The 12011-nt window shown below is 36.3% G+C and overlaps 1 protein-coding gene across 2 annotated transcripts in view; it reads right to left on the bottom strand.

Moving 5' to 3' along the window:
- LOC114656749 (uncharacterized protein C2orf80-like) overlaps positions 1-12011 on the bottom strand; it is a 76186-nt gene that overhangs the window by 31534 nt on the left and 32641 nt on the right. For both annotated transcript variants that reach the window (XM_028808362.2, XM_051931401.1), the window contains exons 4-5: positions 10961-11043; positions 7272-7356 (exon numbers count right to left, since the gene is read on the bottom strand). In XM_028808362.2, coding sequence (XP_028664195.2) covers positions 7272-7356; positions 10961-11043 — 168 coding nt within the window. The remainder of the gene's footprint in view (positions 1-7271; positions 7357-10960; positions 11044-12011) is intronic.

Below are 12011 nucleotides of genomic sequence, written 5' to 3'. Positions count from 1 at the left end.
ACTGACTGACTGACTGACTGACTGACTGACTGACTGACTGACTCACTCACTCACTGACTGACTGACTCACTCATCACTAATTCTCCAACTTCCCGTGTAGGTGGAAGGCTGAAATTTGGCAGGCTCATTCCTTACAGCTTACTTACAAAAGTTAGGCAGGTTTAATTTCAAAATTCAAAGCGTAATGGTCATAACTGGAACATATTTTTTGTCCATACACTGTAATGGAGGAGGCGGAGTCACGTATCGCGTCATCACGCCTCCTACGTAATCACGTGAACTAAAAACAAGGAAGAGATTTACAGCACGAGTCACACGCGGGAACGAAGGTAAATGACGTTAATTTTTGACTGTCTTTTAATACTGTGTAAGCATACATATTAACACATGTGCAATTAAACGTGTGCATTTACGGGGTGATTTCTCAGGCTTAAAAGCTCACCTTTTATCAAACGCGGGAACAAAGGTAACTGACGTTGTTCACTGTCTTTTAATACTGTGTAAGCATACATATTAAAACATGTGCAATTAAACGTGTGCATTTACGGGGTGATTTCTCAGGCTTAAAAGCTCGCCTTTTACTAAAAAGGTAAATGCAAAACTATTTTCAATCAGTTTATTGAAACGCTCCCGTTAAGGATTGCAATAACATATTCGCGAGATAAAAGAACGAAGTAGGGGGAAATGGAGGAAGATCCGCAAACAGCGAAGAGCAAAAAATTAATTAAACAATTGAGAACGGAGCGAGTGAAGCAAACAAGCATGTTCATAAGGGAAACAAAGCACGGTGTAAAACGTAACTTTAAATTAAGTTTATAGAAACGCTCCCGCTGCGGATTGCAATAACATATTCGCGAGATAAAAGTTTTATGAGAACACACGAGGTATAAACGAAACACACGCCGTGGCGCAACGTTAGGGGCAACAGTTTCAACCATTCTATGATCTGCTTCTCGCAACTGAAAGACGGCACATGGCGGATGTTAGCCGACTTGCTGACCGCAACGTTAGGGGCTTCAACTATGGCGCTGACGCCACATCTCAGTGCCAACACTTTGCAGACTGTACTTAAAAGACACGCCCTCCTCACTGGACAGTTAAAAAGACCAATGAAACTAACGATGACATCAAGTATTACCCAATCAAAAGTAGGAAAGGAGGCATCTTCATAAAATGCGTGTGGGATGATTTGCATGACACGCTGCTTTAAAAAAAAAATGATAAAAAAAATACGGGATAAATCCCGTCCAGTATTGATTCAAAACGGGACGTGCAATTTCATTCTCAAACGCGGCACGATTCCGTATTTTAAAGGACGGGTGGCAACCCTACAGTGCCAGGTAACCACCCATACAATCAGATTGTGATTCACACTAGGAATGCAATGAATGTAATTACCCCGATCTACATACAAGGCGAAAGTCTTGCAACATTCAAAGATGATGGTTTGGGATAATTAGTACTTATTAAGTACACCATGGAACATAAAAGAGCTTATGAAGCCTTGAACCGAAAAAAGCAACATCTCAGAGATCGTAAAAAAAAAAAAGGAGGTAATGTCGTTTTACTCGCTGTACATTTTAGTCAAACATTACCAGTTATTCCACGAGGGAGACCAGCGGATGAACTCAACGCGTGTTTAAAATCCATGCTTCTCCCACGGTCGGTTATATGTCGCGTGTTCTCGGGTAGGTACACCAAAAAATGTATACATTTAAGCATGTAATGGGCAAAGAAAAAATGAGGTATACCCGAAGGCACTGCAGTAGTACTCAATGTTACTTTACTTCTTAAATGTTAATGTTTTACTGTTTAATAATTTATACGCTTCTTATATATTGTTCAAATTCTTTTATCAAAATACCAGTGACAGCGCAATGCACGATAACATGGAGTGAATATACCATACGCATCTGCCCACGGCCGCCCTGGTGTGCGCAGATAGGAGTTGATTCTAAAATAAAATAAACATAAAAAGAGTAATACAATCATCACCCATAAAGCGGATAGCAGACGTGACGTATTATATGTGTACCAGATTTCAAGTCAATAGGTGAAACGGTTTGCAAGCTACAGGGGATTTAAAATCCTGGACAGACCAACGAAAAGCCACGGTAGCAAATTATAGAAGAAGATTTTACTGTTTAATAATTTTTATTTATATGAAATGTGCTTCTTATATATTACTTCATATTCTCATATGATAATGATGTTAATGTTGTTTATATTGATTTCTATGTTATTGTAAGTGCATCTATGTGTGTATATGTATGTACGTATGTATGTATGTGTATATATATATATATATATATATATATATATATATATATATATATATATAAAAAATATATATATAAAAAATATATGTGTATATGTATATATAATATATCTGTATATGTGTGTATATGTGTGTGTATATGTGTATATGTATATATATATGACAGCAACACTCATAACAATGACAACACAATTACATTCACAATCATGTTACGTTATTTTTAAAATGTTTCCTTTACTTTTTCATAACCTCTTTAACACACTACTTCTCCGCTGCGAAGCGCGGGTATTTTGCTAGTATATATATATATGTAGATATGTATATATATATAGATATGTAGATATGTATATATATATATATATACATATATATATAAATATGTAGATATGTAGATATATATATATATGTAGATATATATATATATGTGTATATATATATGTAGATATATAAATATACTGTATATATGTATATATATGTGTCTGTGTGTGTATATATGTATGTGTGTATATATATACTGTATGTATGTGTATATGTATATATGTATATGTGTGTGTGTATGTATGTGTATATATATGTTGACATATGTATATATATATGTATATATATGTGGATGTGTATATGTATATATACAGTATATATATATATATATATATATATATCTTTGTGTATATGTAGATATGTGTATATGTAGATATGTATATATATATGTATATATGTGTATGTATATATATGTTTATGTGTGTGTGTGTGTGTGTATATATTATATATATATATATATGACAGCAACACTCATAACAATGACAACACAATTACATATATAGTATATATATGTAGATATGTATATATATATATATATATATATGTAAATGTATGTATGTATGTATGTATGTCTAGATATATATATATATATATATATGTAGATATGTATATATATGTGTATATATGTAGATATGTAAATACAGTATATATGCAGATATGTAAATATATATGTATATATATGTGTCTGTGTGTATGTATATATATATATATATATATATGTGTGTATGTATGTATGTGTGTATATATATATATATGTATGTGTATATGTATATATGTATATGTGTGTGTATGTACTGTATGTGTGTATATATATGTTGATATGTGTATATATATATGTATATATATGTGGATGGGGGGCGGCACGGTGGCGCAGTGGGTAGCGCTGCTGCCTCACAGTTGGGAGATCTGGGGACCTGGGTTCGCTTCCCGGGTCCGCCCTGCGTGGAGTTTGCATGTTCTCCCCGTGTCTGCATGGGTTTCCTCCGGGCGCTCTGGTTTCCTCCCACAGTCCAAAGACATGCTGGTTAGGTGGATTGGCGATTCTAAATTGGCCCTAGTGTGTGCTTGGTGTGTGGGTGTGTTTGTGTGTGTCCTGCGGTGGGTTGGCAGCCTGCTCGGGATTGGTTCCTGCCTTGTGCCCTGTGTTGGCTGGGATTGGCTCCAGCAGACCCCCGTGACCCTGTGTTCGGATTCAGCAGGTTGGAAAATGGATGGATGGATATATGTGGATGTGTATATGTATAGTGTAGATATGTGTATATGTATATATGTATATGTATATTTATGTTTATGTGTGTGTATATTATATATATATAAGACAGCAACACTCATAACAATAACAACACAATTACATTGACAATCATGTTACGTTATTTTTAAAATGTTTCCTTTTCTTTTTCATAATAATGATAATAATTCTTTACAATTATATAGCACTTTACGCAGAGCATGGGGGTGGTACTTCAGCCACCACTAATGTGTAGCATCCACCTGAATAATCTGATGGCAGCCATTTTGTGCCAGTGTACTCACCACATGTTGGATATTAAGTGCTGAAGTGGTGCAAGATAGTTAGCCAATTAGACAGGGAATGATTAGGGGGCCAGAATGACTAGGCCAGGGGTGGGCAGATTCAGTCCTGGAGGGCCACAGTGGTTGCAGGTTTTTATTCCAACCCAGTTGCTTAATTAAAAACCAATCCTTGTCAATTATATAATTGCATGGCTTGCTAGTGCTTTAACTCTGCCATGTCAGGTCATTCTAATATCCTAGATTTATTTTCCTTCCTAAGGATATCATCCAAATGATCTGAAGTCTAAAACAGATGAGTAATTCTCAGTGTTTCACTTTTTTTCTCTTCACTTTCCTTCCAAGTATTTAATTAAACCAAATAGTGCACAATAAATACACACAGGCGTGAATGGTAACAAGCTAAATGGAGAAATGCTGGTCTCTTTTGTCATTTGCATGGTATTGCTAATTAGGAGCAATTAAACACCAAGAATACAGCTGTTTAAGACTAAAATAAGCAATAAAGGGTTCAAACTCTTAACGAGCGAAACAACTAAAGTGAAGCTGAAGTGTTACTTGAGCAATAAGGGTTTCTTATTAAGCAATTGGGTTGGAGCAAAAACCTGCAGCCACTGCGGCCCTCCAGGACTGAAACTGCCCACCCCTGGACTAGGCCATGCTTTTAAAAAAAAAGGCAACTAAACTAAAGTTAATAAACTGATGAAGATACAACATAATAGTTTGCATAACTCAAACTTCAATATACTGATCCATTTTGCTACTTTACTTAAAATATTAAATTTACCTTTAAGGGGTAAATGAAAGGTGTGCATGCTCAGTTGGGTGCATTGAATTTGTCCAAGTGAGTTTGGGAATCTGCATCGCTCGTTGGAGCATGTCCTGAGTTTGACATAAGTTATTTTACAATTTATCACTGAATATATTTGATTAAATACGGTTACTTTAAAAATATTATGTTAGTTTTCAGTTTGACATCATTTTAATCTATCTTTGTCAATAACTGAATGATCCCACAGACGTGCACACAGTGGCCCCTTTTGAGCAGACTATGGTCAGCATGTGCTGAGAGTGTTTCTCAACCTAGTTTTTCCCGGGTGTATCCTTGGTGAATTGAGCACGATCGTCGGACTGTGTGGGGTGGTTCGACCCACTACCATAACAAACAATGGCAACTCGTGACCTACCAGTGGCAGCCTGCGACCAGAGTGGTTGAGAAACACTGAGCTAGGGCAAACCCATTTAAGAACTTATTTTATACTTTGCTGTGTAAAAAATTATGTGTTTGGAAAAGATATTGAAAAATATAACTGCAGAATAAAATGTTTGGATTTTTGACTCAAACAATGCATGGGAATGATTGTAAAATACAAAGAAGAAAGGACCAATGAGCAAAACATTGTCACAGATACAGTTGCAATGAATTCTGTAATTCTTTTTTTTTATAGGAAGTACATTGCACACTCAAACGATCTTCCTCTGCATCTTATTTTGTGAAATAATAATAATAGCAATATTTACTAATTTTGTAAAAAAGTGGTTACATTTATCATCATATTATTAGTATTGATGTCAATGTGTTTTACACTATGGCTGTTAGCAAACACATTGGGTATCAAATACAGTTACATTTTTCCATTGTTATGGAATTACATGAGCCATATTCTATTAACAGCAAAGGTTATTAAAATAAAACCCGAAATGCACGAAGTCCTTGCTAAGAACCAACGGAAAAATCTGAGCAACCAATCGACCTACAGAAGCTTAAGGAATTACTGGAGCTGATGCAAAAACATTTCAATCAGTCCTCAACACAGTAGAAACTGATCTTAATGACACAGAAAACTTGGCTAGAGCCCCTCTTGATGCAGTTCACCAGTACCTTCAGCCTTTATCTTTAGTAAACTGCAGTTCTTTGTTATTTGAGCTGTGCTCCTTTATTGTGCATGATTTCCAGTGGAATAGATGCACAGATTTAACTGATTTGTAATCCACCTGTATTGTACAGCAACAAAGTAGAAAATTGTTGTTATTTATGTAATAATCATTTGCTTCTTTAATACCATGTACACTGAAATATCAATCAGTGGCACCACCCTAAACTTATGTCATATTTTGTTTTATTTGGACTGTTGAAATGCACAGGTGTCTAAGCTATTGGGTTTAACAAGTGGAACCTTAGACAGCTACGGTTGGTTGGCACCCTGCCCGGGATTGGTTCCTGCCTTGTGCCCTGTGTTGGCTGGGATTGGCTCCAGCAGACCCCTGTGACCCTGTGTTTGGATTCAGCGGGTTGGAAAATGGATGGATGGGTGGAACCTTAGACAGAGATGCAGTCCCAGAGTAAAGACTATAAGTGGTAAAAACTTTCACATACAAAGCCCTCACAATTACTTGTTTATTTAATTTTCTAATGAATTTTGTGCAATTTGCTTAACTTATCCTATGGGTTTTGTGGGATATTAGGATAATTTTCCATGTCAATAGTATTCACACATGACACAAAGAGATTTTGGAATCCAAAATGTATGCAAATATTTGAGGACTTGTTTTTTTTTCTTTCTAAAAGAATAGCAGCTGGTTAAGCAGTAGTGCCTGATCTCTTGTTTTTAATTTTCCCAAACAAAAGATTTGCTTAAATGTGTTTGAATTCAAGACATTAATAAAATTCTGCATAGGTAACTGAAAAAATAGCAAAGATAAACATGAAGGCATTGTTCAAGAAAAATCTCCTTATGATTTGCTCATTTACTTCACAATCCTAATATCCACAAATGTTTCAAATACTCAACTTTTTAAAATTTTTGCTATATTGCTGAAAACCTTTGAGGTAGTTGTTGACTTATATGCATTTTCACTTGAATTTCAAAGCGCTGTTTGCACATCATTAGACCTGGTAAATTGGGGAGAATTTTATTAAGCTTCAACCTGCGCAACTGCAGTTTTGAATTTTTTGTGATCAACTCTAGATAGAGGTAAATTTCTAGGATGGCTTGTATTTGTAAAGAAATATAAAAAAGGAAAATATGACCTGTAGTTGTTCTGAAGCTCATGGCTGTACTATTCCACTTTAAAGATGAGCCAATCCACCACTACAACTATCAGAATATACACATAATGCGTGCAGTAATGCTATAACACTTACCAGTATGATGCCAGCAAATGTAGAAAGAATCATGGCTTCTCTTTCCATTTGATTTGGATATTTTGATTTCATGCAATTCCTTGTTCTGGAAAATAGTTACAATATTGTTTATATTGTATACTTGTTCTTTGATTAAATATAAAGAGCCTTTTTTTACATTTTCGCTTTTTAGAACACAATTTGGATCATCATTGACATATATCATACATTCCCATGGGTTACATAAACCATACACATGGCCACTGACTTCAGCAGGTAAATATTCCATTATACAGTAATTATGATCTTAATGTACTTTGTTTAGAAAGATGATAGGAGAATACTATTTAAAAAAAGCTAAAAATTCTGAAGCCCAGTAGAAAGACTTGTCATTGATCATGAAGGGGTGAAAAAGGTCAGACTTTGTGCACTTCAATTAATGTTGCCCATTGGCTTAGTGGTTAATGCCATTTCCCCACAGATCAAATACAACTCCTAGTTGTTTTCTGCATGACATTTTTATTTTCTTCTCATGTCTAATAAGAATAATAAGAACCAACCATGCAATACAGCAAAAATAAATATGCTTTCAGTAAATTTTTTCAACAGAAACTTAGCAAGAATGTAGCACTGATAATTTACTTTCTTGTTCTCCTCAGAAGAAGTAACTGATATTCTTCATCGCTGTATATAACATCTCAATTTAAATGTGAGTCAATATATGTTACCATTTACTTGTAACCATTTCCTTACTCAGTGACTTTTTGCCAATTTAAATTGTATACAGATGACTCCTCTTGCATCTAAAATTTATTATTATCTCTGGAGATATTTTAATGTTCAGAAGTTGATTCCTTGGTGAATCTCATATGGTTTGTTTGATATAAATCCAAAAAAGCAATACCATGTGCAGATTTTACAATGTGGATTAATTAAACACAGGATAAGATGTTACTATCCATTGTGTGAGCACTTGGTGTTAATGATAGTTAAAACATGGAGAGGCATGGAGAGGTTTTCAAGTAGGCATCCCCCTGCTTTGACATTTTGTCAATGAACCCACTATGTCTCTTGATGTTTTGATGACGACTTCTAGCATCCCAGAATCACACACCTCCTCCTCCTCAGCTCCCCTCATGTCTACTCAGCTGTGGTCATGCCTCTTCAACCAGAGCCACTGGCTGATCTTTTCTGCAACATCTGAAGCAGATCTGACAGTATGTTTTAAGGCCTGACACCAGATCTTCATATCTTTGAGTAGTTTTGTGGTAGAGGTTGACATGAAGCCTCTGCATCCCACTTCCACTTGGCAGACCTTAGTGTCCCAGCCCCGATGTTGTGCTTTAGTAGCAAGCTCCACATAACATAACTTGTTACACTCACATGTCTCATCCATTGATTCTTCCCAAGATACACCAGTGTTTTCCAAACTCTGTCCTGAGGAACCCCCGTGGCTGCAGGTTTTGCTTTCAACTGGATTCACAATTGGTGATAATAATGCATCTCATTTATTAGCTGTTTTTTTCTATTTTCTTAGTATGCATTCATAAAGGCACAACAGTATAATTTTTACATTTAGGAGATATTTAGAATTATTTGTTTCTAAATGCTTTAAACTCTCTTATGTTGTTTTCCTATTATTTTATCCTTATTCTGTGTAGTTTCCACTATAATTGAATTAAATAAACAGACCCTCTGGAAAAGCAGAATGAAAATCAGGATGAAAACATTCCTTAAAAAGTAAAAAACTATATTATTTCCATATAACTGCTTAGTACATTTTAATACAAATTTATCAAACTTAGTTTTTTTTTTAATTATTACATCAACCCGAAACTTAATTAGGCTAGGAGTCCAATTCAGAACAGAAGTTGTTTGGAACAAAACCCTGAAGTCACAGGGGTCCCCTGTTAGTGTGATGGTCTGGTCTAACTTTGAAGGGCTAGAGAGCTGAGGTAAGTCCGTGATGGCTACTTTGTAGGGCATGTATGGTTAAGCCCAGTGTTTTGGCTTGTTACAGATGAAACGATCATGAGTGTCTATCTTGTTCACTTTTTCTGCAGCTTTAACATCATCTTTAATGCACTTGTGCAAACAGATAATGTACAATTACAATTTAAAAGGATGCAGACAGGACCTGACCAATTAAAATCACATTTAAGGAGGGGATGAAATCTTACAGCGTTTTCAGTTTTTTGAAACAAAAGAGACTGGAAGAAAAAAGGAGGGCAGCCACAAGATTGGTGGCATGAAAGAACATCATGGCAAAAGTAATTTGCCACTTCAGCACCACCAGGTGAACATAAACGTATCACAGGCAGATGTGGGAGTGGGTTTCACTAGGCTAAGAACAGTTTATATTTGGCCATCCACTTCAAGAGTTCTCTCTCATCCACAGCTTCCATCCATTTGACATTTTATTACAGTTTGTTTTTGTTCTGCACACTTTAGAGACTATTATACAATATTATAACAGTTTATGGTGTGATTGTCTTCTTTTGTGTGGTATAGTGTTTACTGTTTATAAATGAATTACATTGCAAAGCAGGAGAGATTTGTAAATAGGTATTTGCTATTTGTTATTAATATACTGTATTTATATTTTTATCTACCATCAGATAATGTGTGGTCAGTGCTATTGTGTAGTGGTATGTAGAGAAGTACTGTTGGTTGTCTGTTCTTTGGTTATTTTTGCTGCCACTCTAGGGTGGTACTGTAGTGTATAATTATTTGCCAGGGCACATTTCACAATACCATCATGTACTATTTGCCCCTTCCTGTCACTTAAAATAATAAAAAAAAAAAATTTAGTGGCCCACCTTGATGTTTCATTTTTTCATTTGGTAGTTAAAGTCTGACCAAAAAATAAAATCTGACCAGCATGATTGACAAGTAGCTTTTTTTTAAATGTAAAATAACTTTAAGGAAACATGGCACTGAGGCATCAAAAGAAAGAAGTGTGATGGAGTTAAGACCATGACCAAAGTTTGAAAACAATTATACAGAAAAGTAACCATGTTAAGTATTTAAAATCTTTGTGGTGTTTATTTATAATTAATGGTACTGTAAAATATTAAAACTAGCAGAACCAATTGACTAAAGGTCCAAAATCAAATAATCTCATGGACAGCCCATGATTACACCTACTTCATGATAATGGTAACCACCAAAGAAACTAGAAATTACTCTTTGACCTTCTATTTGTATGTCCCTGTGGTAACCTAACAATACATTTAATTCCCTTGCACACTTTTCAGGATTAATGTGGTTTCAGAAAATGAAATGAGAATTAAAACAGAATGCAATAAACAAGTGGCTAGAATAAAAGAATGTAATTATCACATAGTTACAACTATTTACCATTTTCCTTTCAGATATTAATAATAATAATGCTTTGCATTTTTATAGCGGTTTTCTCACTACTCAAGGCGCTCAGCAATTGCAGGTTAATGGCCTTGCTCAAGGGCCCAACAGAGCAGAGTTCCTATTGGCATTTATGGGATTCGAACAAGCAACCTTCTAATTACCAGTGCAGATCCCTAGCCTCAGAGCCACCACTCCACCTTATTCAAGAATAAAGTGTGAAGTGAAGGTTAATTAGCTGGTTGGAAAAAGACCACATAGTACAGTATGTTGCTCATGGAAATCTATTCCCTACTTTGTTAAGAAAATATGTTGTTTATGTGAAAAGAACTAATTTATTTACTTACTCTCCAGTGTTTTCATCCAGTTCTTTATCTCCAGTTTTGTCTGTCCAGAGAAGTGCAGCATTTATGGCAAGATCATAGTGGGCCTAAAAATACCAAGATTCAGTGGAGTCAGTTAATAAAATGAAACACAATGATTTTATGAATTTGATTTGCTATGACACCTAAAAGAGATCATCTGCCTGCTACAGTTTTAGGGTGCCCTCATCCTCAACTGAGACAAAGAAAGAAAGTTAACAGATGAGAGAAAAAGACATAAGTGTGGTAGTTCAAAGAAGACTTCAGAATGAAAAGAGCAGAAGAGGTGTAAATTGGATTGTTAAGGTTTGCCTTGCTAAACAAAAGGCTGTGGGAGGGCTACTCACAATTTTAGCACTCCAGTATTTAAAAATGTTGGCTGCCATAGTCAAGTTAACTCTATGCCCCTCTTTCTTTTGTTGCTATAATATAAAAACTGTAATGAGTCATTAACTTGTGTGGATCACCAAGGCGGGCACTACCACCCCAACCCGACACAGACAGACGGAGGAAGCACAAGTGCAAGCACACGCTTTTCTTTTTTCTTTTGTGGTAAATGTCTTCCCCATCCCCACAAGTATAACACAGTCCCCACACACAACACAATTTGTTTCCCTCTTTTCTCTTTTTTTCTCCTCCACTCCTCCATGCAAGCTTCCTCCACCACCTCCCGACTCTGGCTCCCAGAGTAGTATATGCTGGCTCCTTTTATAAGGCACCCGGAAATGCTCCAGGTGCTCGTTGTTGCATTTCCAGGAGCACTTCCGGGTGAAGCGGAAGAGCTGCACTCCAGGGCTCAGTAGTAGCTGCAGCACCCCGTGGTGGTGCCCACGGATCCCAACAGGGCTGTATCCAACTCCAATTCCCATGGAGCCCTGCGGGAGTGTGAGGCACCACTGTGACCCATCGGGTCTTCAATCTAGCACTCCGGGGGAGGTACTGGTCTGGATATGCTCCCTCCCCCTGTTCTTCCAGCGTGGCGGCGTTACAGCTGGGCAAGGGCCCTGGCCACATGCCACACCTGATAAGATGTAAT

This window comes from Erpetoichthys calabaricus, chromosome 8 (genome assembly GCF_900747795.2).
Source record: "Erpetoichthys calabaricus chromosome 8, fErpCal1.3, whole genome shotgun sequence".
NCBI classification, from domain to species: domain Eukaryota; kingdom Metazoa; phylum Chordata; class Cladistia; order Polypteriformes; family Polypteridae; genus Erpetoichthys; species Erpetoichthys calabaricus.
This window is presented reverse-complemented; position numbering and strand designations above follow the sequence as displayed.